At 41.5% G+C, this 25824-nt stretch overlaps 1 protein-coding gene across 1 annotated transcript in view; it reads left to right on the forward strand.

Annotated features, from left to right (window-relative positions):
- Nucleotides 1-25824, forward strand: part of LOC118113820 (RNA-binding motif, single-stranded-interacting protein 3) — a 124744-nt gene that overhangs the window by 32442 nt on the left and 66478 nt on the right. The window contains exons 2-4 of the mRNA XM_047340953.1: nucleotides 5103-5290; nucleotides 14041-14099; nucleotides 22922-23013. Coding sequence (XP_047196909.1) covers nucleotides 5103-5290; nucleotides 14041-14099; nucleotides 22922-23013 — 339 coding nt within the window. The remainder of the gene's footprint in view (nucleotides 1-5102; nucleotides 5291-14040; nucleotides 14100-22921; nucleotides 23014-25824) is intronic.

Genomic DNA, 25824 nt, shown 5'->3' on the forward strand with positions numbered 1-25824 from the left:
CAGTGAGCCAGAGATATGTTACATCATATTAAATGTGCATAACAGAGCATTATGCCAGAGATGCCTTGTTAAAATGTAAAGAGCTGAGATATAGCAGCAGATGAATGGCCTCACTTTTGGCTCTTACTCTTTCAAGCCCTGTGTCTGTCTTTCTCTTCATGTCACTTTTACCTATGCAGCTCTCTTCCGCGCTAACAAAGATCAAGTTTGCATAGATCCAGTAGCAACCCACTGAGCCTCAGTGTGCAAAAAATGAGAATTGTGGCTGAAGGGATTCACTAATGGAGGCAAAATAAATCAGCCTGAGTCGTCTTATGACTTTTCTGTGAGGGAACAGGGAGCAAAATAGAGAGCATCCGAAATAGATGAAACGATGAAGTAGCACTGTGGCACCATCTACTTTATTTAACGTTGTCTTTTTCCGTGTAAACTACACCACTAAAGACAATGGTTTGCCAACAGTTATGACAGATGAATACATTGGACTGAAGACTGCCCCCCGTCTGAGCCTCTTGAACCATGTTTCTCAAAATGAGACCAATGTTTTCATCTGGGTTTGTTTGCTTTTTGTTTGTTAGCAGAATTATGCAAAAAACTACTTAATGTATTACCCTGAAACTTGGTTGAGGGATGTGCTATGGGTCAGGGTAGAACCCGTAACATTTTGATGCAAATTCAGGTCAGGGGCGGATCCAGGAGTTTTCTTTTCTTTAACATTGTTTTTCAACAGTTGTGCTTATTTCCCAGAGGATAATTCATTGATCTTGATGAAGAAAAACAGGCACATTTCAGGGACTTATATTTATGAATGTGTGCTATTTGGTGTGGATCCAAAAAAAATCTGGATCTTGGGGATTCAAATTTCATAAGGGTGTAGGCTCTTTTTTTGTTGCTTTATGGTAACCGGTAGGGCTCCAAACCTGTAAAAACATAATTTGGCCTTAGCTATCAGGTTTGTTTTAATGTAAGGGGATTGTTGGGCCTTGGTGGACGTGCGCTCTACTGAGTGCAATTTATTAAGGGGTTTTCCTTTACTTTGTTTGTTATCAGGCTTTTGAATAAAACTGAGCAAGATGTGCTCTGAACATTTTAACAGCATCTTGAGAATAAGTAACTTTATTCTGTGCAGGCAGATAAAGCAAATACTTATCATGCAGTGGCAGCATGCACATAGAATATACGACACCATGCAGCAATTTTTTGCACCGTGTTGTTGTACAAAGGCTCAGCCGTGCATTACATCTACGAAAACTCTGTGACTGTGTTTGTTTTTTGTGACAGCTTGTGTTGCTTCCTCTGAACCCTTTTTTTTCCCAGTGTGAGAGCTGGTCCATTGTACTAAGTGTGTCAACAATACCAGCTGAGAGGCAGCCCCGCAGTCCACACACACACACCCACTCCGGCTGCAGAGTATAATCCTTAAAAGAGGGAGACTGGGGGTGAAACAGGGGAGGCATTGAAGGAGGGAGAGAGAGAGAGAGAGAGGGCGAAGGAGAAGTTTAAAGTGAGAATGTGGGAAAAGGAAAGATTGGGGTGAAAAGAGCAAGAGATTGAGCGATGGTGGAGTCAAATTTGACAGTGAGCAAGACAGGTATAAGAAAGGAGGAAAAGCATGGATGCCAGAGAAAGAGAGAGAGAGAGAGAGAGAGAGAGAGAGAGAGAGAGAGAAAGAGAGGGGTTCTAATGTTTCAAAGGGTTCCCCATCACAGTGTCTGACATGTTACATACACAGCTCACTATCACCCTGACAGCTGCACAAATTCGTTGAAAGAGGTTCCCTGGGAAAAAGCTTTGATCGGTGTGTGTGTGTGTGTGTGTGTGTGTGTGTGTGTGTGTGTGTGTGTGTGTGTGTGTGTGCGTTTGGCGAGACTTAGTACATTTTCGCTTACCTGGACATGTGAGGGTGTGTGAATGAAGAAAGGCTATTTTCTGCTCCAGATCATGGTGGAATAAGATGAATGTACACAGATAAAGCTCGCTGTGTGTGTGTGTGTTTGTGCGTGCGTGCATATGTGTGTAATGGGAATAAAAGGCTGCTAGCGCTGTCATGTTTTTGTGTGCCTGTATATATTGCATGTAATGGAATTGTATTTGTAATCAGCCATGTGTGCAATGTGTATCCTCTTAGGCAATCGTGGTAGTTTTCATTCAAATGGCGTCTCTCTCTTCCCGATTTCAGCCTGGAAATCTGTTTTATTTGTATCTGACACTTCCCATCAAGCATCTTTCAGAGGTGGTCGGTAAACAAAACCACTTATATCGAATCGGGCCCCAGCTCAGTTCATGCAAACATGCACACACACACACTTCTCAGAATACAAACCGCACACTACTCAGTACTGAGGTGCTCCTTAGGAGTGAAGGGAAAAATATTTCAAGAAATGGGAGTTTACCTTTTTAGAAGGATTACATTGACATGTTGCATTATGTAGTGGAGCTGATATTTGTTTTACACACATGACAAGCCATTCATCATGTATTGAGGAAACACTATTTTTCTATTACTAGTGACATTTAGGGCTGCGATTATATTCAGTATTGATTAATCACACAGGGTATATATATATATATATATATATATATATATATATATATATATATATATATATATATATATATATATATAAAGTCTCCCTCACACCCAGCATGGGGTGGTATGTCTTCCTGAAGCTTGGGTCCTCTACCAGAGGCCTGGGAGTCTGAGGTTTCTGCTCAGTATCATAGCTGTTCCTAGGACTGCGCTCTTTTGGAAAGAGGCTTCGGATGATGAACCTGGGATCTGCTGGAGCCACTCTCCCAGTTTGGGGGTCACAGCCCCTAATGCTCCCACTACCAATGGGATCACATTGCATTTCACCTTCCACATCTGTTCTAGCTGTTCTTTCAGCCCTTGGTGCTTCTCAATCTTCTCATGCTCCTTTTCCCTGATGTTACTTTCTGCTCTGATTGCCACATCTATCACTACTGCCATCTTCAGCAGGTGCTTGTCAGTCTGGAAACTGAAGATGCTGAGGATCTTAGTTCTGTTCTTCTCAACCACGTTTTGGTACTTTTGGTTATGCCTCTTAGTGTACACTGTCCCAGCCTGCATCTTACACCCTGCTACCATGTGCTGGACTGTCTCAGGGGCATCTCTGCACAGCCTGCACCTAGGATCTTCTCTGCTACTTTTAAGGACTTGCCTTACTCTTTATTTGGCTGTGGCTGATTTCCTTCTGGCCTCCTCAGGATTTTCTATATATATATATATGTGTGTGTGTGTGTGTATATGTATATAGTGCAAATATAACCAGGTCAGTGTACGTCAGGTTTTCTTGATAATAACTTAATTTATTAGCGATTACATCTCTATCATCTGATTGATTAAATCCAGTCAGTTTAAGCAATTTGCCTCATCTGTAGCTTGAAGAGCCAAGCAATATCTTCTCAGTGAACACTGTGCTGAGAGATATTGTGGGAAAAATACTGCATATGTAAGGGCTTTTAGAAGACACATGCAAATAGAGCAGTATTTGTCACTTCCATTAAAATGAAGTATTACCCAGTGAAGCAGTTTTTACTTCTCTGTTGTTGTTGAAGTCTATAGGCTCATTCTAGGCTGTTAGTGTAAGGCACTGGCCTGTAAATGACAGTGCTCCACAAGCATCGTTTCTTTTCACCGCTAAATGTCTCCTGTACATGTGTTCAATCCTGTTAGCACTGCCAGCATTACTGTGTGTGTATGTTTGTGTGTGTTAGTCAGGCATTGTGCGCCATTTGAGCAAAGTACAGGTAATGGATTAATATCAGAGCTGGCTCAGGCACCACATTGCTGTGTGGTGACAACCTGTCATTATCACAAGCACCAGCTCTAACACACAAACGCTCATAGACGTGTGTGTACGCACATGCGCGCACACGGCCAAATACACTAGACATGCAAGCGCATATGCTCCTACTGTCTGTCTTCACCAGTCTCTCAAAACCTGTCATTACAACACTTGTTCCATCCAGTTCCCGACTGCAGGACTGATGCTGAGACCTGACTGTGTCTGTTTTGAACACTGTTGTCATGCTATCATTCCTCCAAACGTAACCTGAAAGTTGACCTATAAGGCAGCGGGCATGCAGGGGTGGGTCTGAACTCTGAACCCACATCAGTCCTCAGATTGGCCATCCTCCCTGCCAGAGATGCTCATCCTTTTAAATCATTTAGTCAGTACTGAGCTGTGGAATTGGACAGTGGAATCTGATTGGAAATGTAAATTAGAGCTGATTAAGGGCCCAGGTCTGGATTTAACACTAGATGCTTGGTTTGTGCCCTTAAAAAATGGGTGATCGATAGTAAATGTGTCTTGTGCAATTTTAAATGGTTGAAACATTTCCTTTAAATAGATGAAGGAAAAAGGAAAATCGCTGCTATCAAGAAAATGTCATCGCATTCCACATGATTAGCGTTGATCAGTTTGAATTGGAAAACAAGCTTAATGATCACATTCACCTACGCTGAACCAACACACACACACACACACACACACACACACACACACACACACACACACACACACACACACACACACACACACACACACAAAGGCAAGAAAGGACACACACTCATATCCCTCTCTCTATCAACACTTTGTGAAACCTCTTCATCCTTCAGAAAGCTGCTAGTGGTTTGAAACATCTCCTGATCCAAAACATGACAACATTATAACTCGTCATGTTGACAACTGAATATTTTATATTGCAGCATCATTAAAGATAACTAAAGCTATAGAAGTTACTGCTAAGATGCTGCACAGCCCATAACTGTTATTGATACAAGCTCATAGTAAAACTTACTATAATTATAATAAGCATGAGTAATTACACATATCCTGCTTCCTTAATTTGATGTGCTTCCTGATGAATCAAGACCCCTGCTGTGGGACTTGATGCAGGAAGAGATTATTGTAAAGGAGTTTTATTTTGTGAAGTGGGTAGAACTCAGGGCAGAAACTGAAAATAACTTTGTCCGACATAATTAGATCACGGCACAAAGACTGCGGGAAAAACATAATTTTCCAGTGTTTTGTGACCTTAAGTGACCTTTGTTTCTCTTTTTCTCTCTGTCTCCGCAGCAGTCCTATGCTCCTCCCCCTCCGCCCATGGCACCGCCAAGTCCTGGCACCACAGGAGGAGGAGGAGGTGGAGGTCATGGAGGAGGTCATGGAGGAGGGCTGATGGAGCAGCTTAGTAAGACCAACCTGTACATCAGAGGCTTGCCACCGGCCACCACCGACCAGGACCTCATCAAACTCTGCCAGCCGTGAGTTCTATTCTGATTTATTATAGTCTATTCCATTTTATTCCATTCTATTCTAATATATTCTATTATATTCTATTCTATTTAATATGACAACATCCATGTGGGTTAAACTGCATCCTTTAGTGCAGTTGCAGAGTTTGGTTCATTCCTGCTTGTTACAGTTTAGCTTGTGGTAATTAGTAACGTGCGAGTCCAACAGGAGCTTCTAATGAGCATCAGCAGTTTGCTCTTGACCTCTCTCCGCATCCACTCTCATCTGCACTGGGCCACCTACACACACGAACACTAGGATATGCACATAAATCCCTCTCTCAGCAGAAGTTTTAAACCCTGCAGCCTCTCAACAGATTTACCAATTTTTTGAAACATGTCATGTTTAAATACATCAGAATATCACTCATGTCATCATAATAGTCAAATTAGGTTGTACACAAATGCATATATATATATCCAAACCTTTAAAAACCTTGTAAACCTTGTAGGAGGTCCTAAGCTGAGAAAAAATGGAGAACCTCTAGATGTCCAACTTCACAGCAAAAAGACTTAAAATGAAAAATGAACATAATTTATTGTCGTGCACAATAAGAGAAGAAAGTGATGTGATGTAAACAAGAATCCATTTCTTGCTTAGACGCCTCAGGTTAAAGGGGGTGAGGCCGTGCGTAGTATAAGCTTCATTTGAGAATTTTTGTTGGTCTTTATAATATATTGGTGAATGATGTGATGTCTCTTATGAGGTCCCGATAGAATACGATAGTCGCCCACGATAACGATAATATCACGACACAGCAATCAATATTTTGCAAGACAATCATAAAACGATAAATCACAATATCTGTTAAAGTGAAGAAGAATAGAAAATGTCGGTAATGAAATTAAGTGAAGTATTTGTTTATTTATTCATTTCAGTTTTCACAAAGTTTGACACAAACTTATATGAAACAATGTATAAAAAAGTGCATAAAGTCTTATCTTAGTGCCTCTGCAGTCTTTAATAAACACACTGTCTTTTAAATGTCCAGGCATGCCATCTTTCCAATGTAAAATCACCAAAAACTGGCAATTAGCAGGGAATTTTTTGATTAAAATATTGACATTTGGTGCCAGCATATCGATAATCGTATCTCAGTCAGGGCGACAATATATTGCTGAATCGATATTTTGTTCCACCGCTGGACAAGAGGTATCAGGGATCTGCACTCTGTAGAATCAGACCTTTCCTTTCTCTGTCTTCATGCTAAAATTAAATCCTCTCTATTTTATTCTCAGTTGTCCCCAGAGTGAACAGAATGTAGATGAGCCAGCTCTCCCATCGCCTACAGCTAACACCTGATATCATTAAATGTAATTGGAGAATCATATATTGAGCTAAATAGTTTTTAGGTAAAAGCTATAAATGATTTCTTTAACATTTTGAATTGATGTAATTGGCTTTTGAGTAGAGAAATTGGTAAATAAAAACCAGAATATGCAGAATAAGGCACACACACTCATATACCTTGCCCTTCTGCGTGTCAGCTGCAGTTCAAGCCTGTTGTATTTCAGCTCAGCCCTGGAGGCGTTCTGGAGAAAGAGGGTGAAAAATGGGTGCCAATAAAAGTTTCATTAGAGGCCCAGTGAGTGTGCCAAGTGCCCAGTAACATTTAGGAAAGGTCGGTGGGGGAGGATGGGCCCGTGTGTTCTGCTGGGCAGCAGTCTCAGCCCTGGGTTTCCAACTCTCCCTGGATTTTCAGAAATAGACTTGAGTGGCAGTTTCCTGTCACTCACTGGCTTGACGTGCACACATGCACACGCAAAGACACACATACAGGCATTTCATTCATGCACACAGTGACAATGAATAAGGGACAGTCCCTTGACACACACACACACACACACACACACACACACACACACACACACACACACACACACACACACACACACACACACACTCTTTCAACTCAGTGTCATTCTCAACCTTATTGTTAGCAAGCGTGGCTTCTCTTCTTTTTGTGTGTGTGTGCCAACCCGCCCACCAGCACCATCCTCTCCTTTCCCATTCTGTCATCCTCCTCATTTCCTGCATGCATCCTTCGCTCTCTCTCTCTCTCTCTCTCTCTGTCCCCCTCCCTCCCTCCCTCACCCATCCCTCCATTCCTCACCCATCCCTCCCTTCCTCTCCCCCTGTCTCTGTGCCAGTTCTCAGAGTGTCAGTGAAAAGTGCTGTTGTCAGCTGACATTTCCAATCACTCCCCCGGTTGCCCAAACTATGGACACACTTTTAACGTCTGGGGACAGAGCAGAACGTGAGCAGAATCTAAAGTGTGGCACAAGGGCAATTTCTCTGTCGCACGCTCGCCTTCACTCACTTGTTGTCTTGCTGTCTCTCCCTCTCTCATGCTTACCACTGCTTCTCTACTCTTACCTATTTATCGATGGATCTATATTCTGTGTACTCTATCTGCTCGTCTCTATTTCACTATCGAGGGGTTGCATGAGGACACACAAGCTTTAACCACTCAAAGCCACTCAAAGGAGAAATCGTTTAAGAAGAACATAACAAATGAGTTTACAATCTCAAGTTAATCATCAGCAGATGACTCCTCAGGTCTTCCTCTGCAGAGTTGCTAATGGAAATGTGAAAAGCTTCACATGAACGTGCCTGATGTTTTTGTAGCTGATGATTGTTCTGAAACCTGAACCCTCGACGGGCATTTCGGTCTGGAAATATAATGCCTACTATATCAAAGTCAGAATCCATCTTTAATCATCAGTGTTTTCAGTGACATCAAGTCATCCTTTAAATTTACAGCACAGTGCCTTTTTCACCGTGGAGGAAAATCTCCCAAGATCTCATTTCTCTATAGTGCCTGAAGATGTTAAACTACATATGGGGAATGAATCTGAAGACTTCTGAAGCAGTGTTGGTCTGTCTGAGTCTAACTGGCAGAGCGGTGGGGAAAATGAGGCAAACGCGAGAGACAAGACAGCTGTATCGGATCCCCAATTAGGAGATACCACACACAGGGACCAACCTGCGCGTTCGCTCATGAACGCACACCCACACACCCACACACACACACACACCCACACACACACACACACACACACACACACACACACACACACACACACACACACACACACACACACACACACACACACCCACCCACACACACACACACACACACACACACACACACACACACACACACACACACATCCACAGCCTCAGTCAGAAAAGACAGATCCTTCAAATGTGCATAATGTGCAGATATACAAAATTTATATATACATGCACAGACATCCTGGAGAGATGTGGAAATGATGTGTGTGTGTGTTGGTGGGAACTTTGGTTCAGTAGACATCAAACGGTGAGCATCCAAAGGCTGACGGTGCTGCACAAGGGAATGAAAACAGATCTGATGCTGTGAGGGCCCTCTGAGGACTGTCATTAACACTTTACACACACTTTACACACACACACACGCACACAAATACAGACACACACACAGCCAGGGTGCACACTGATATTGTCAAGCCTGCCAAAAAATGGGTGCATTGAGTTTTGCATTGACATTCCTCCTTAAGTCTCGACAGTCTGGAAAATACTGTCAGTTTCAGTGGCCTCACTGTTCATTGTGTTTCACACTTCTGAGTGAAAAAAAAATCTAAACTCCAGTTTTTGGCAAGAATTCTGAGGAGTTTCCATGAAGAGGACACGTACCTTGTCCTAAAAGGATTGTCATTGTGAAAGTCGTTCTGTCAGCCTCACCCCCCACCATCCCCTCCCGGACTGCCGCTGCTGTAGAGAGGCATTCTTCTCTGGCTTATGGTGCTGTGTTTCGGGGCTGTGTCACAGTTTTGTGAAGCCAAGGAAAATAGAGAATTTTAAGTTAGCCGGCAAGTCTTTGTGAGTAGTTTATAACTTATGATCCAAAGACAAAATGCAGAAAGGGAGTTTTTAAGCATTTTGTCTGTATCCCGTATAAATACTTAAATGCGAAAAGCAGTGGTGGAGGAACTCAAATATTTTACTGATATAAAAGTACAAATAAATAAACAAAAATGTACTCATTAAAAAATGTTTTACTTAACTTTGCTACTTGAGTAAAAGTAAGTGCTTGCTTTTAAATATACGTAAAAAGTACTTGCTGAGTGTGGCCTATTCCCTGCAACAGTCAACTACATCATTATGGCTGAGTCTCAGTTGAGGCCTCTTCCAAATCTATTTTTATTTGCTTCTTCTCCAGTGATATTACTGCACAGGAGGCGGAGTCCAATGTTACCTGACTTCTCTGATTGGATCCTTGGACCATTTATCCCCTCTAGTTATTGATAACTTAAAAAAATATAAAAAAGCAACATATAATGCAATGCACAAAATGTTGTGGGGTAGAATATTTGCTCTTATATTTAGTGAAGTGAATGTAAAAAATACTTGAAGATAAATCTACTTAAAGTACAGATACTTGAAAAATGTCCTTAAGTATAGTAACAAAGTGTATGTACTTTGCTACATCCCACCACAGGTTGAAAAAGCTAAATCCATCCAGTGGGCAGCAGATCTGCAGATGAGAGAAGTCAGAGGTTAATGACCAGACTAGTTCAAGCTGAATGTTGACAGAAAAGCTATGGTTACACGGATTACTAATCTTTACAAACGTGGTGAGCAGAAAAGCATCTCATAATATGCAACATGTTCAACCTTGAGGCCGATGGGCTACAGCAACAGGAGACCATGTCTGGTGGCCATCTTGTCAGCCAAGAACAGACATTATGGCTGCAGTGAACATATGGGTTCACCAAAACTGGATCCATGGAGACTGGAAAAATAAAGCGTGGTATGATGAACCTGGATTCCTGTTGAGGCTGCAGATGGTATGGCCAGAATTCAGCCACAGCATCAATCTATGGACCCAACCTGCCTTGTGTCAACAGTCCGGGTTGCTGGTGGTGTTATGGTATGGGGAACGTTTTCTAGGTTCTTGTTGGGTCCTTTATAGCAAGCAATCCTTTTTTAAATACCAGACTATAAGGATTGTTGCAGACCATGTTCATCCTTTAAAGGCCAGAGTTTACCTTCTTTTTATGGCTACTAATTTGTCTCTATGTTGTTTCATGAACAATGAGTTCAGTGAACTTCAGTGGCCTCATCAGTCAGCAGATCTGAAATGAATAAAACACCTATTGGATGTGGTCAAACAGGAGTTTGGCTGAAGAGATGTGCAGCTGCAGAAATGATGTTATGCAGTCATGTCAGCATGGACCAGAATCTCAAAGAAAGGTTTCCAACATCTTGAAGAATCAATGCCATGAAGACCTGAGGCCATTTAGCGAGGAAACAGGAGGCTGTGCACAATGTCAGTACCGTGTTCTTTGAGATTGTGTACTTCTATGTCAAGTAGCTCTGAGATAAGTTACAGAACAACAGATCTAGCTGTGGTTTCAATCTCTCTCTGCCAAGCTTCACACATCTCTCCCATTACTGACTCTTTAGTTACGATGAGCATCGAATGGAAACACGTGACACAACTCACATCCCTTCATTTATTCGTTTGCCTTCTGGCTCTTTTTAATCTTTTTGAGGTATGTTTTAAGTATTTGAATCGTTTTATGAGGGACTCATGTGTCACTCGGTTGGGTCAAGTGCAGTTCTGTGTTATAGAAGGTTTTTCCAGGCTCCTGCTGGAATCAATGGAAGGCTTCCAGGGTTGAACACAGAACAGGACATTGTGCTCTTTTCTTGATCCACACTATCCTCAACTCCTCCACTTCATCATCTGATCTGTAATCAATACTTTCTTCCATTTCTTTACCAGAATAGCAGATTCTTGTAGCCTATAAAATTTATTTTACCACTGAGTCAAGTTCGGAGTGAGACACCATTTTGGATGATGCCGTGTAATTTGACATTTCCCCAAGGCCCGTGGCGTCATCCTTCTCTCCTCTGACTTGTTCAGTCCAGATGAAATGTGTAACCACAGAAGGAACAGGTGGATTTCTGCTTGTACGTCACATGCACTGATCTGATGACATCACACACAAACGTTTCCAGACATTAAACATATGCTGTGTTTGTTTTCCACAACTCTGAACATATGTTTTCAAGATTCAAAATGTGTCGAGCCAGGTACTTCTGTCTTTGTCTGTTTGCTCCTACACACTCACACACACATGCACGCAGGCACACACACACGCGCAAACACACGCGAACACACACACATACTTCTATCTCTGTGAGGACACTCATTCCTTATCCCCTTATCCTAACCATCAAAGGTAGAATCGCAAGTACACACAAAAACACAAAAGCACAAACAGAATCTGGAAACGTTTCACTTTTCTACAACAACAACAACCTGCCAAAACGATGCATGAGGTCTTTCTCATGCAGTCACACTCATTCCACAAACACACACACACACACACATTGGCACATAATCGAAAGGCATTGCACCCACACATGTATTTGTATGCTCAAATGTTTCCAGTCGCATACACTAACACATGCACTATAGGTGTTTACACTCACACACTGACACCAAGTTTTAATCACATGGAGGCACAAGTCAACAAAAAGCTGGATACTGGCAGATGGCGTGTGTAATGTGTGTGATTACCGCTCTGGTGTTTTCTCATCTGTGATGTTGCCTTGCGTGTGTGTGTGTGTGTGGATGTGCTTTTTCTTTGTGCGTATATGTGTGGGCGATTAGTCCTGTCTTTTGTTTTTTCAGTAGAGTATTTTCCACGTCCGCAACCGTTGGATTGCTCCCCCGAACCACAGGCCAGAGATCTTGTTTACCACCAGCCATGACTTTGTAAAAAAGAAAAAAAAACTCCCGGGCAAAACATCAGACTTGATTTCAGCCTGTCACAATCGGCAGATTTATAAATAGCCTAAATCTATCTTAAATTGAAGGGAATTCTGTGAAAATTGAGCATTGTTCTTGGAAAAAAAAGCTGTGATTTTTCTCTCTGCCAATTGCGAGATCATAAGCCGCTCAGCTGTCATGTTATGTGTGATAGCAGCCTTTTAAAGCTTTTTTTCTGTCTTTATTTCTAAAGTCTCTTGTCCCAATAGAGTTTGATTTGAGGCTGTCAGGCGAGCTCGTCTCTGTTCTCCTCTCACTGACAGAAACAGTTTGCTGACAGAGACTCTCCTGATGGTGACAACTAAATGATCTCTTCTTTATTAAACACCTCTTACTATCTCTCTCCATCGCTCCCTGACTACCGCGTTTCCTCCTCGCCTTCACTGTCTCTTTTTATCTCTGACTGACTGCTCTCCCTCTCCCCGTCTATTCCTCATTCCCCCGAATCTCCCGTTCGCTGCCCTTGCTTTTTTCACCTTCTCTGCTCGGAGCCTCGTCGACTGGTTTCTCTATTGTTTTTGTCTTCCTCCTTTTTTTTTTTTACTCTAAAGGCAAAGAGGGAATAAACTTTCATCCCTCACCTGGAGCCGCAACCAGCCAGCCAGTCAGTCAGCTTGTCAGTCTGTCAATCTGTTTGATAGTCATTCAGCCAGCCAATCAGTCATCGTGCGGCAATGTTAAAACATTAATTAAAAAGTCTCATCCACTGAGCCAGGCAGCGATCCAGACTGATCTCGGTGATCCGAGCTTTCTGTCTCAGTCCCCCCCACCATCCTCCGCCCCTCGTTTTCCTCCCTCCTCACACCCTCTCTGCCGCCGTTTCTTGTTCTTCTCTTTCCAGGAGGAATGAAAGGCCGGGGCTGATAAGAAACATTATTAACTTCTTTCTGAGAATAGAGAGCTGGGGAATAGAAGTGGGATGGAGGGGGGAAATAAGGAGAGAAGACAAAGAGAGAGGCAGAGGTGTTAAACATAAGAAAGAGAGTGAGGTGGTGAAATGGACGGGAGACATTAAAATGTGTCCGAGAGAACAGATGGAAAGACGTATGGAGGTTGTCTGTGTCTCTCGTAGCCCCTCTAGCAGGATTGGCTGCTATACAGATGTATGGTTATTATCATCGTTTATGAGACAGCTCTGGCTGTGCTCTGAGACCTGTGGTTGGGATTTGAAATAGATAAGGGCAGAGAGAATAGATAGATGAAAGCATATATGAAACATTTAACTGTGAAATGTTGGACAGACTGTGTTCGAATTTGTACTGTGAGAATTTGTGTCATTTTTATTTCGCCTGAGCTTTTTCTAATTTCAAAATTAAACATGAACAAAAAGGAAAAACTGAGGAGTTGGTCATATTTCTTATGTAAACTAATTTAGCGGCTAATGTCATTTCACCAACAAAATGTAAAACAGTGTAATGCCATATTAGCATGCTAACATTCTCACAATTACATTACTAACATGCTGAATCTGCAAAACGTTTACAATGTTCACCATCTTTAAGCATCAGCTACAAACCGCAAGCAGAGCAATGGGCCTCATTGTGAGAAATTGTCCCCTCTACCAAAGATCTGTAAGGTCAATAGCTGTTGAGATACGTAAGTTAAACAAATGTAAAACGCATGGTGACACTAAACGAAAAGTCAGGCGATCAATTAAGTCATTTGTACCATTTATCATCATTTATTCATTGTTGAGATATTCCAGTCAGGACCAAAGTGGTGAGCCAAATGAATGGCTCACTAACAGACCGACTTTACCACCTTAGAGTTATGGAGCTAGTGTGGCTAACAACTTGTATTAGACTCGAAGGACAACCTATATTGCTCCAGATGTTAAAAAAATAGCTAAAATTAATCATTTATTTATGTCTCGTTATTGTTTTTTTTTTACAGATATGGGAAGATTGTATCAACAAAGGCCATCCTGGACAAGAACACCAATCAATGTAAAGGTGAGTGAGCATCCAGTGACTAAACCCAGTGTGGTTATCTGTCCCCCTCCAAAGTCTTCTACACCTCACAAACTCAGATTTTCATATGAGATCTGCGTCAGGAAAACATCAATTGAGAAATGATTGAACTTGGCAGCTTAAAGGCAGAACAATCAGTGCACGACAATCAGAGGGAGTTGTTCTGTTTTTAAAAGTCCCTTCCTCTTTTACTGCTTTGAATTTCCAATTAATCATTGCCCAAAGGTTTTTACAATGGGCTCAAATGTCTTTCAACAAACAGGGTGGTGTCAAATCCAAACAGATTACTTTAACGTGCGTGAGCTGCCCACTTGTCCAGTCGTGGGTTCTGTATGGATGTAGGTTCATACACTATAGTATTGACTTCCATAATGATCAGGCCTTCCTTTAATCTGTCTAAATGATGCACTGCCAAAGCACCCTTGTTTTTTTCCTCCTCTATCATAATGATTTCACCCTAATAATACTCAGAGTTAAACAGCTTTTGAAAGCAAGATGTTTGCATTGTTGTCATTGGCCAAACCAAAAAGTGGAGCGCATGGAACAATAGCGGCAATGTGTTTGAAATCGTCTCTGTGGTGAGCGAGGCACACTCAAGTGGCTTGTGATGAGGGTCTGCTTGATTGTTGGAGTGGTCTCAACAAAGCTCTAATCAATATGATTGTAGTCGTCTGCCTGTGAAGAGGCTCTGCAAGAACATGTGTTCGCCATGATTGCATTTCATCTGCCAGGGCTGCTCTCAAAGGTGCACTGACACAGTTTAGGACAACAGCACACACGCCCTGTAATCAGCATATCAACTCCAATAGAGAGAGTTAGGGGAAAGCCAGTCTGATTGATACCGATGGCAAACATGTAAATGTAGACTCTAAGACTTAATGTGCTCTGATTGCAGTCCTACATGACTTAGCATTATAATGAGGAAACTAAACTTCAGTGAATCTCCACTGAAGACTTATTATCTTGGATCTTTCTAATTTCTGAAATATTTTCATATACATAAATAGATTTTATCACTTAATATGCCCAATATTCTTTGGTTATTGTGTTTGCATATTGCTTTCATTTTTTTAATACTTTATATTGTTTATTGCTTATCTGTTCATCATTGGCTTTACATTTCTGAAGTATTCTTTCTAATATGATTACTTGATATGGATATTTGTATTGTAATCAGGGCATATTTGAAACAGACAGCTTGCACTTCATTGCGTTCCCTAAATAAAAGTTTGAATGAATCAATGAAACTAGCTAGTTATATATCCTATAAACTTCAGAAAATTACCATTTATCATAAATGTATATCTATATTTGCTTGTGGCATAGATCTCAGTGAGCCACACTCTTGGACTGGCATGTTCTTTCATTACAGTGAACATACAATCTTTAGTTTATTTTAAATCAGTCGCAAATTCACTATCTTGCTACTAAACAACACAATTGTATTATTCCACAGCTGAAAATAGTCCCTAGCAAAGTTATCTATTTTATTTTCTTTCATCACAGCCAATTTGCTAAAAACACTGTCCAGCAGTTTGAGCTTACTACTTTACCTTTCAAGAAACAAATATTTGTGACTCTTTTAAATATGAATGTCAACAGTGGGGAATATTAGGCTCAGGGCTAAAAGCTGGAGACATTGAAAGGACATTGGTAAGTACAGAGTGACAGACTAAAATATAAAATGGCACTCATCGTAATCCTAACATATACTTTCTGCTTTGGCCTTCATCTGTAAAATGTCTACAAAGGTCTGTGTGCATTCAGCCGGGAATTAAAGACAGTGACAAGTATGTTTATGCAGAAACTATTGAAGTATAAACAGAATAGCCTGTCTCCTGGATTTCTCCCACATAAGAAGTTCAATGATTGAAAGTCAATGGCAATTTTAATAATGCACTGAAAACAGACATGACTAAGGCCCTGCTTTCTTTAATGAGATGCAGGTCATCAGATGCTCTGCAGTGTCATTTGCCTCAGACTCAAGCAGCGAGTTGACAGCCTGGTTTAATCACTTTCACTCACATTTTGTGCTCTAACGTGGGCGGACTAACAATCAATACAGACCTGGAGTTTGAATTTGTTGCTTGAGGAGTTACCTGAGCAGCCCCGAGAATGAGCCGTTGTATGTGTGCGCATAAATCATATGCTCGGTTCCTTATGAAAAAAGATCTGTTTTCTGTACAATCAGTGAACTTAGCTGTTGTGTTTGCCTACTTGATATCTGTGCGTATAGGAATACACAAGATCCTGGCACTAAATTCCAGACGAGGCTTTTATGAATACTAAACCATAGTGAGACTGTTTTAAAATGCAAACCCATACACACCAAGCTATAAATTCATGCTTATTGTTTAATGCACAAAATACCCAGAATGCTGCAGCTGCAGCTGCATAGGCAGTTTTTACAGCCTGTGGCCCCACGATCAGATTCACTGCCTGCAATGTAGATTTCATACATCTCTTAGCCACAACATTAACACTGGTAACTGGTTTTCATGTTGCTGATCGGTGTGCATCTCTCAGCCAGTAGTTAACCCACAATGAAGGAGTTTCACTATCAGTCGGCCATTAGAATGCCTTACAACCGGATAAGTGTTGGTTTGATTGCAGAGACATTCAGTGGGGACAAGATAAGTGCTTAGCGTGACTAAGAGAGCACAAATTGGCACAGAGAGTTCTTTTGGAAAAGGGGAGGGATGGATGGGAGGAGGCACAGGGAGGCTGGAGGGGAGGAGTGTAAAAATAACCTGGGGCTGACAGAAAAGGAAGGGGACCCTTTGAAACTGATGAATTATCAGACAGAGAAGAATGAGGGTTGGAGAATGTGATAGATCATAAGCTGCTTTCAGAAATGCCCTGAAGTGTGGACGTTTCCCTGAAAGTTTCCAGAGGGGCCGTATGTGACAACGCACATGTCCGAGTCAGTTGCTCTGAACATTTTCTGGAAGTTTTCCTGCTTGCCCCCTGGTCAAATGTCTGGGAAGTGTACGAGTGAGCCCATGTGAGAATACAGCAGAAGAAATGTCCAGAAAATCCACAGGGGGCAAGTGAGCATGTTGCTTTAACACAGGCGCAAAACTGCAGAATACAAAACAAACAAACACAAACACAAACACAAAAACAAAAAACAAAAGAAATATATATATATATCTCAGGATGAAAGAGAGGAGATTCAAGAGCTTTAGGTGATGAGGGCCAATGTAGATGTTGATGTGCTGTAAACCAAAACATGAGATTTCCGCGGTGTACATCAAAGGTTATGTCCTGCCTTCAGGTGCCATCTCTATAGCCTTACTGTTCCTTTTTGTGGTGAACAAGTCTGATCCGGGCAATCTACTGCTGTGTTTCTCAAGGCAAATCCCGAACATCACGTCTGAAAACGGCTTTAGAGAGACGGGTGAATGCATCAAGTCTAGACAGGGATATTGTTAGATCGTTTCGCAGACTGCTGTTGTCATGTGATTCCTGTGATTTACTGTACCTAAATTATTTTGTTGTGTTCAGAAATGAGGTCTCCTCAAGCCTTATTCAAGGCTTCTTGCTACTTTGGCCCTGAAAAGTTAATGTCTCCCTCTGGAATAGTATGTTAAAGGGTCCATATTTTAAACCTTTCTGGGACTTCATTTGAGGTATTGGTCCCCGAAGATGTTATATCAGTGGTTTAAAGTCGAACAAACTGCTTGTCCTCTCTCCTGTCTCTCTCTGGAGCTGCAGACAGAACAGGCTGTTTTCGCCTGCCTCATTTATTATTTATGAGCCCCTCCTCTGATTGGCTGACTGCACTTTGAGTCACACACGCTGGGGTGGTGGGTTCGGAGGCTGGACTGGTACCGGCTGGGTGGGGCTGAGAGAAGAGTGTGATTCCATGATGACATCATACGGAGAGGAAGTACGAAATGCAACGTTTCAATAACATATTTCTTCGAATGGACTGAGTGAAAAAGTCCGCGGACTGACTGTTTTCATACTTTGAGGGTCCCTACTGACCCCCTTCAAGTAATTACGGATAGTAAAAGCCCAGAAAATGTATTTAACACAATATGGGACCTTTAATATTTAATTGTATGATACATAGCTATATTGAAAACAGTATATTGAAAACTACTGTTTAATTAATTGTCATTGAAGTGAACAAAGAAAGCAAAACTTTGACTTAGTTCTTTGAAATAATAAAAAAAAAGATTCCCTTTATGAAGTCTTCAGCCGTGAAGCAGGTAGTGGCTCAGTGTTAAATACACTGACAGTTTTCTATTTAGCAGCGTGGGAGCTCTGGGGGAGGGAGAGGGCACAGAGAACAGGATGGAGGAAGGAAGGGAGAGGAAACCACTTAAGATTGTAAAGGATTTCCATTTCCCAAAGACAGGCGCCCTCCCTCTCACTGTCTCCATGTCTCCCGCCCGCTCCTGGTCTCCCTCCCTCCCTCACTCTCCTGTTGCTCATCTCATCTTCTTTACTCTTTCACTCTCTCTCTCTCTCTCTCTCTCTCTGCCTGCCAGTCTCTCACTCTCCCCCCTGACTCACTGCCCCTCCTTCCATTCCTCCTTTGGCTCCGTCTCTCTGTTTCCTCTGTACTCGGTTTGCCTATTCTAATGGCCCAAGGCCAGGAACTCTGGGAGCTCAGGAGATTAGATGGATGCTTGGGATGTGTGTGTGTGTGTGTGTGTGTGTGTGTGTGTGTGTGTGTGTGTGTGTGTGTGTGTGTGTGTGTGTGTGTGTGTGTGTGTGTGTGTGTGTGTGTGTGTGTGTGTGTGTGTGTGTGTGTGTGTGTGTGTGTGTGTGTGTCTGCTAGGGGATGTGGGTGTGTATTCACGTGTATGCGTGTGCTTCTTAATAAAAATGTTTTTTTCTCTTCTTCTCTTTTCATTCACGAGTGTAATATTTGCCCGGCTCGACTGAGCAAGATGAATTGTCATGTCTGTGTCATCATTAGGCCACAGTGGGGAGAGACAGGGCACACATGAGGAGGATTATATAATTCAGAGATCTTATTTTCACTCTTCCGTTCTCTTGAAATATCCTTATCATCGTGCTGAGGAGAGCTATCATTTACATCCGCAGGAGATACGATTTCTTTCTGAATTAAATGAGTGTCGGTTTTATATGAAAACATACAAATTACATATTAGGCAGAAGTAGCACTTTGTCAAACTGTCCATCACCTTGGCCGGCAGGCATCTGCTCACAGCCTCAGCAACCTGAAGTGTCCTTGAGCAAAACAATGAATCCCTACCAGCTTCTGTCGTGTGTTCTGTTGCCGATACTTGACCTCCGCCCCCCCTGAAGAAAAGGGCAATTACATCTCCAGAATACACAGATCTCCCCTTGAGCGATGAATGGAGTCAAAGCAAATGGCAAACTCTCTTCAAGGCTAATGTTTTATCACACCAAACTAGTCATGGAGATGAACACAGGGACAAAAAAATTCAGCTATAGAAGAGTGAATAATATCTGGCAGTAGGTGTCACGTGTCTTTTATCAAGCCTGCTCTCAAACATCTTTGAATGTGAGGACTCACTGAAATGTGCAGAGCAAAGCTGGATAACATGCCAACGTCTACAACAGCTCAATATCTTATTTAGAGAGCATGTCCAAGGCTCCTGAGACATGGACTCGGGTTCAGTAATACTAAGGACACATTTGATATGAGCCTTCGTAGTTCATCTGTAAATCACTGTTAACAGAGCAGCTCGAAGAAGTGGCTTCTACTTACACTGCAAACTAAGGCTTAAGCCATGCTACTATGTTTTCATTTGAAAATGGCATCTTCTAACTAAAACAGTCTGTCCACAGGGCTCCTTATCAGTCCTAATCCCTGTCCATACTAACACTCGCCCTCGTACACTAGCCGTGCGCATGCCAGTTTACACAGGAATTGCTTGAATAAAAGCTTGTCTCCTGCCCATGTAAGCAGTTGTTTCATTGTAGAATGTAGAATTTAACGGCACAACAGCTGTTAACAAAGACAACAGGGTCAGCGACGCTCGCAATTGATTATTTTTGTGGCCGAGGCTAATGCCGGTTGTTTTCTTCTGGAGGAGGGTCATGTGATAGGAGCCTGACACCTCAGCGAAGGCTACGTCAAGACCCATTCAGCAGTTTCTACCCGTCCAGACTAACCGCCCCAAAGTTAACAAACTAAAACAGGGCCAGGCATTCCCTAACTTCTCAGTTGTAGTGGCTGTAAAATTCCAAAGTAGTGTGACTGTGTATCCGGAGCACAGTTGATGCATCCAAGTGTGGATGTAGCCTAAAGTCTGAAGCCTCTAGCCTTTTATAAAAACAAATACAATTTGCCATGCATAGCTTAGTGCCTTGGATAAGAGAATTTCTTATTAGTGCACAAGTTATTACATTTGGTGTTTTGCTGGCTTTTGTGAATAAACTGCAACAGTGTAAAGAAAAAAAAGATTAATTTGGATAAATTCATGTTGTGGACACCAGATATTCTGCTCATATGTAGGTCATACATACACGTTCCAGGGTATCTCTAAAAACAGCAGCAGTAGTTCTGACTATGAAATGTATTTGCTAACTGTTATTTTATTTCTGTGAAAAAAAAAAAAACTTTTGTTTTCTAGATGGATCAAATTAATTGAAAATCGGCTGTTAAGTGAGGCCACAGGTTACTAATTCTGATTTCTATGCAGACCTGTGGTATCATGAGACCTCCTGCTGCCCCCACAACACAGAAATATAATAATCCATAATGAATGTTATGCTTAATTTAATAAATCAAAGAAGCTACTTAATAAATGAAGCACTCTAAATGAGTCAGTTTAGTGTCACTGCTGCTGTCTGGGAGCGTTATGCTATATTGTACATGTTCTTTGTTTTGTGTCGAGGCTGATTGATCTCAATAATGGGCTGAAACTGATCTGGAATATGTTGAGCTCTGATAAAGCTTTGAGACATTAATATCTTATATCACTGGTACACAGACAACTCATTATTTTTCTGCAGTCACATTCAAAACACATTTTTTTTAAATGCAGTCCTTGCATTTATTTTTTATTTCATACATAAATGCAGTCATTCTCTGCTTCAACAACCATGTGCACCACTGATCAATGTTGAAGCTGCTGCCATCAAACAAAAGGCGCCTGTTTTGGACTGAATTATCCGTCGTGAGCCATGTATTTTCCCACTAATTACATGGGCAGCCTATGGTTAAACAAACACCCATTAGCTGAAGTGTTGAATGTGAGGGATGTGGAACTTTTTAAGATTTTTCTCGAAGTAAATGAGCATCTCGCCAGACGACTGATGAATACTACATGTGCATACTCAATTAGTTCAAGTGTTTTGGTGTGGCGCTAATTAGGTAAATATAGATTAAGTACAAAAACAGCGAGTGCTTGTGTATGTGGCGTGCAAGTGTGGACGCATACTTGCATATATTTGTGAATTTTATTTTGCTCATATGTGTAAGGCTGTTTGTCACAGTCTCAAAGTGTGCACATCATATGTGTACGGGCCATAGTAAGAATTTGCATGTGTGTTTGTGTTAGCCTATTTTGGCTAAATTATGGGTTGCTCATTAGCAACAGGATAAATATTTGTGTGTGCTGCACAGATCTCGCTGTGAAAGCAGCTTGCAGCCTTTGAACAACCATAAAGTAAATAGTAAAAAACCAACTGCTTATCAGCAAAACTGAGCAAGGCTCCGAATTCTGGAAAAGACGAGAGAGACAAGAACAGATGTTAGGAATGAAGAGAGAGGAAGTGTTTTCCCTCATTCTGTACATGTTTACATTTAGGATTTTGATGAGAGGCTTTTGAAATGCGAATCATTTAATTGTGTTAACATGCAGCCCACTCAAAACTACAGCTGGAATTCCAGTGTGGAATGTATGTGTGTCAGTATCTCTCCTGTTATTTGCCTCACACACACAAACACGCAAACTGTCATTCACACAGGCTGTGTCTTCTTCCTTCCTTGTGTCTTTTTGACATCTCCAGCTCCACCCATGTGACCCAGTAGAAAAAAAGTTGTACATCTGAAAGCAGACGATGATACAGTAAATGTGTGTGCTCAGACCTTGTGTCCTTCAGTGTTTCCTACAGGGCTCAAACTAGATCCCCATATACCATTCAACAGATACACTGTCCACACATACACACACACACACTCTAATTGCTGCATAAAATGTAGAGAATTGTACAAGATGTCACTGGTGCAGAGGCATCCAGTATTGACCACCACTATAGGAGCACGTTGACTTAGAGCAGCAGAGAGATAAAATTAGCTCACATGGAACACAGTGGGGTATTAAATGTCAGAAAAGAGGAAGATTTCACGTGTAAAAACTAAGGATTGTTCATTAATGAGTCCCTATACACATGGTATATATAATATGTGTGCAACTACAGACAATGTTAGGGAGCAGTTACCATTATCGACGTACACCCAAAGACATTATAAGAGTAATAATTTTAGCACAAAGAGCTGTAATGAACTGTGCATAAACTTGTGCAGACATTAAAAGATCTTTTGGATCATAAACAAGATATCAAGAGTTACTGTTATGACACCAATTCTGTTGATGCTCTGCGCTAAAACCCATTTAATGGAGGGAACTCGCGGCCTTCATTAAATACATGACCTGACTTGATTTTGACACATTTATTGGATTAATGCGGCACTGAAATACAGCAGAGGCGTGACAGAAATGAACACTGACTGTGTTTCTCAGTAATATCAAGACCAACTTGAACTAATATCCCCTCTATTTTTGATCCTTTTTATCCTTTTACCCCACCCTTCCTTACTTCTGCGTTAACACTATCGTCTGTGTTTACAGGCTACGGCTTTGTGGACTTTGACAGCCCTGCAGCAGCCCAGAAGGCTGTGGCCTCGCTCAAAGCCAGTGGAGTCCAGGCACAGATGGCGAAGGTAAGCTTCAACCCGCCCTTCACTCGGCTCTGCTTTACTTGTTTTTACGGAGGTGTTTGAATTTCCTGTGGTACTGAATACTCCAGGTAGATTCAGTCATTGCCTGCAACCTGATGGTGATGATGATAAAGGCGGTTATGATGGTGGATGTTATTTGTGGTCGTAATAATAATAGTGACAATGGTGTGATGTCGGTAATAACTGGATTATCAGTTTTTCTGTTACATTGACTGATGTGAGACTGATAGCTGCAGCTTTGATTAAGCCGATGGGGAGATTATTGATTCAGCCCATATAGAGTTATTGATTAATGTCTATGGTCATGATGAGATTATTGATCAAATCCTTGAAAAGATTGGAGTAGGGATAGAACAGATGAGCTGATCTCCTTCCTTTACTCTTATGCCTTTTTTTCTGGTGTTTATTTCCGTAGTGTTTCATCATTAAGGCCCCGAATGTTAGGCCCGAGTAAATAACGCTTTTTTTGGTGGGGCTAGACATGCTTGAAAACTCATGACACATTGCACATGCATGAAAATTGATGTATTTTAGGGCTCTCAAAATGGCAAAATGGCTCTACGGCCCAGCTTTTGGTAGGCTCATGTAAAAGGCCAAAACCTACAAAAAAGTCTGTTGGAGCCAAACTCTAAACTTAACAGGAAATCTGCCATTTTTAATTTAAAGGTTCAGTGTGTAGAATTTAGTGACATCTAGTGTTGAATTTGCATGTTGAAGCTGAATTTAATTATGTTTTACATGTATTTATTAACATGAATGACATCAGTCTACAGTAGCAACAAATTGCCCATACACCTGCTGCATTATACAGGTTACTCAGCAGTGTGTGTGTGTGCGTGTGTGTGTGTGGGTGTGTGTGTGTGTGTGTGTGTGTGTGTGTGTGTGTGTGTGTGTGTGTGTGTGTGTGTGTGTGTGTGTGTGTGTGTGTGTGTGTGTGTGTAGCTAGCAGTTGTGGTCAACTGCTGTACCAAAACACGTGGGCTCAACCAGCACAATGACATTATAGTTCTATGGGTGTGTGTGTGTGTGAGGGAGACACTGAATAGCCTGCCTTGCTCTCAGATTTATTAGGGCTGTATCACTGCATGCTTCTAGTTATAAATGAGAGGAGTGCAATTAAAATGGGCCAGTCTTCAGGCAGAAGGAGCATCCCATTGAATTAAATAGCAGCAAGCCTCTGAGCAACCTTTGCCTTGCTCTTCCATTAAACCTCTTTTCATTAGACTTCCATCTCTTATTTTGTTTCTAACGGCTTGGAGGGGTGCGTTTGGAAGAGCAGTGTTGATGTGTTTAGCTGTTATTAAAGAGAGAAGAACCCTCGACTCCTTGGAGATTGAGTTTTCCGGAGGGATGGAAGGGAAGCCAAGAAGTCAATTCCAAATGAAATTACACAGACTTCTTACTGTTTCATGAACTAATTATGCACAGAGCTGCTGATGTCTTGTCTAACTTTCCCGAATCAGGGTGCAACAAGGAAGTCAGTTTCACTGATGTCGAATTTCTATCTCGAGCCTGTAACGTTTTGTAAGACGAGCGACTTAATTAGGGTTTGACAAAGTCTTGGTTTTTCAGACATTCACTACCAATTACACTGATTGAGACAAATTTGGCAAAGTGGAAACTCATGCCATGCTAGCTCTCACATATTTGTCAGAGTACACTGAGGTTTTTCAGGTTAGCTGGGTCACAAACCTTTGTTCTTGGTTCTTATCTGCTCGAGTTAAAAGCTTTACCACCAAAAAGAGAATGGCTGTAGAGACGGGAGAAAGAGGTGAATAGCTTTTGTGAAAGAGTGATGAGACGTTTAGGAAAGGAATATAATTGTTTTTTGGGGCGGAGTAGAGGTATAGTTTGTGTACAGCTACACTGATCTGACCTTGAACCTCGCTTCGTAGCCTGACATGGACTAAAACGTTGAATCAAACACTGAATGTCTTCATAGAATCTAAGCATCCAATGCGCTCAACTTTAAATATCAAAAAACAAGGTACATAAACTGGAGAACTATTAATACATACAATAAAACCTGACTTGGTAATGACATGCTTAATACTAACCATCCATCTAATATGTATACCACCTATTCTTTGATCCTTTGAGCCAGTCCCAGCTGGTGCACACTAGACAGGTCGCCAGTCCATCACAGGACCGACATACAGAGACAGACAACCATTCACACATTATATTCACTAGTGAGTAATGTTTCATGATGCTGGTTAAAGATAATGCTTCCAATACAATATTATTTATTAGCATATACTGTATAAGATTAGAATATAAACAGAACAGCTTAATTTCAATCCCCTCTAACGTTACACCCCAGCCCGTTCACTCCGCTCTGCTTCGGCCAATCGGCTTGTTGCTCCCTCACTGCGAGGTAACCACTCATCAAAATCACGACTGTTTGCTGTCCTGGCTCCTAAATGGTGGAACGAGCTCCCCAACGACATCAGGACATCAGAAAGTTTACACATCTTCCGCCGCAAACTAAAAACACACCTCTTCCGACTATACCTTGAATAACATTTTTAAAACTAACAATTTAGTAGCACGTAAAATGGCACTTACTTATAGCACTTTGTAGTTTTGCTTTTTTGAAGAAATTGTACTTTCTCTATTCTTGTTGTTCTGGGTTTGTACCCTCATGGTTGAATGCACTTATTGTAAGTCGCTTTGGATAAAAGCGTCAGCTAAATGAAATGTAATGTAATGTAATGTAATGTTACCTTAGGTTGCCAGGAAGCACACAAACATATTAAAAGGTTTCCACAATAGAAAAAAACAGCTACTACT

Source organism: Hippoglossus stenolepis, chromosome 8 (assembly GCF_022539355.2).
Source record: "Hippoglossus stenolepis isolate QCI-W04-F060 chromosome 8, HSTE1.2, whole genome shotgun sequence".
In the NCBI taxonomy this organism is placed as follows: domain Eukaryota; kingdom Metazoa; phylum Chordata; class Actinopteri; order Pleuronectiformes; family Pleuronectidae; genus Hippoglossus; species Hippoglossus stenolepis.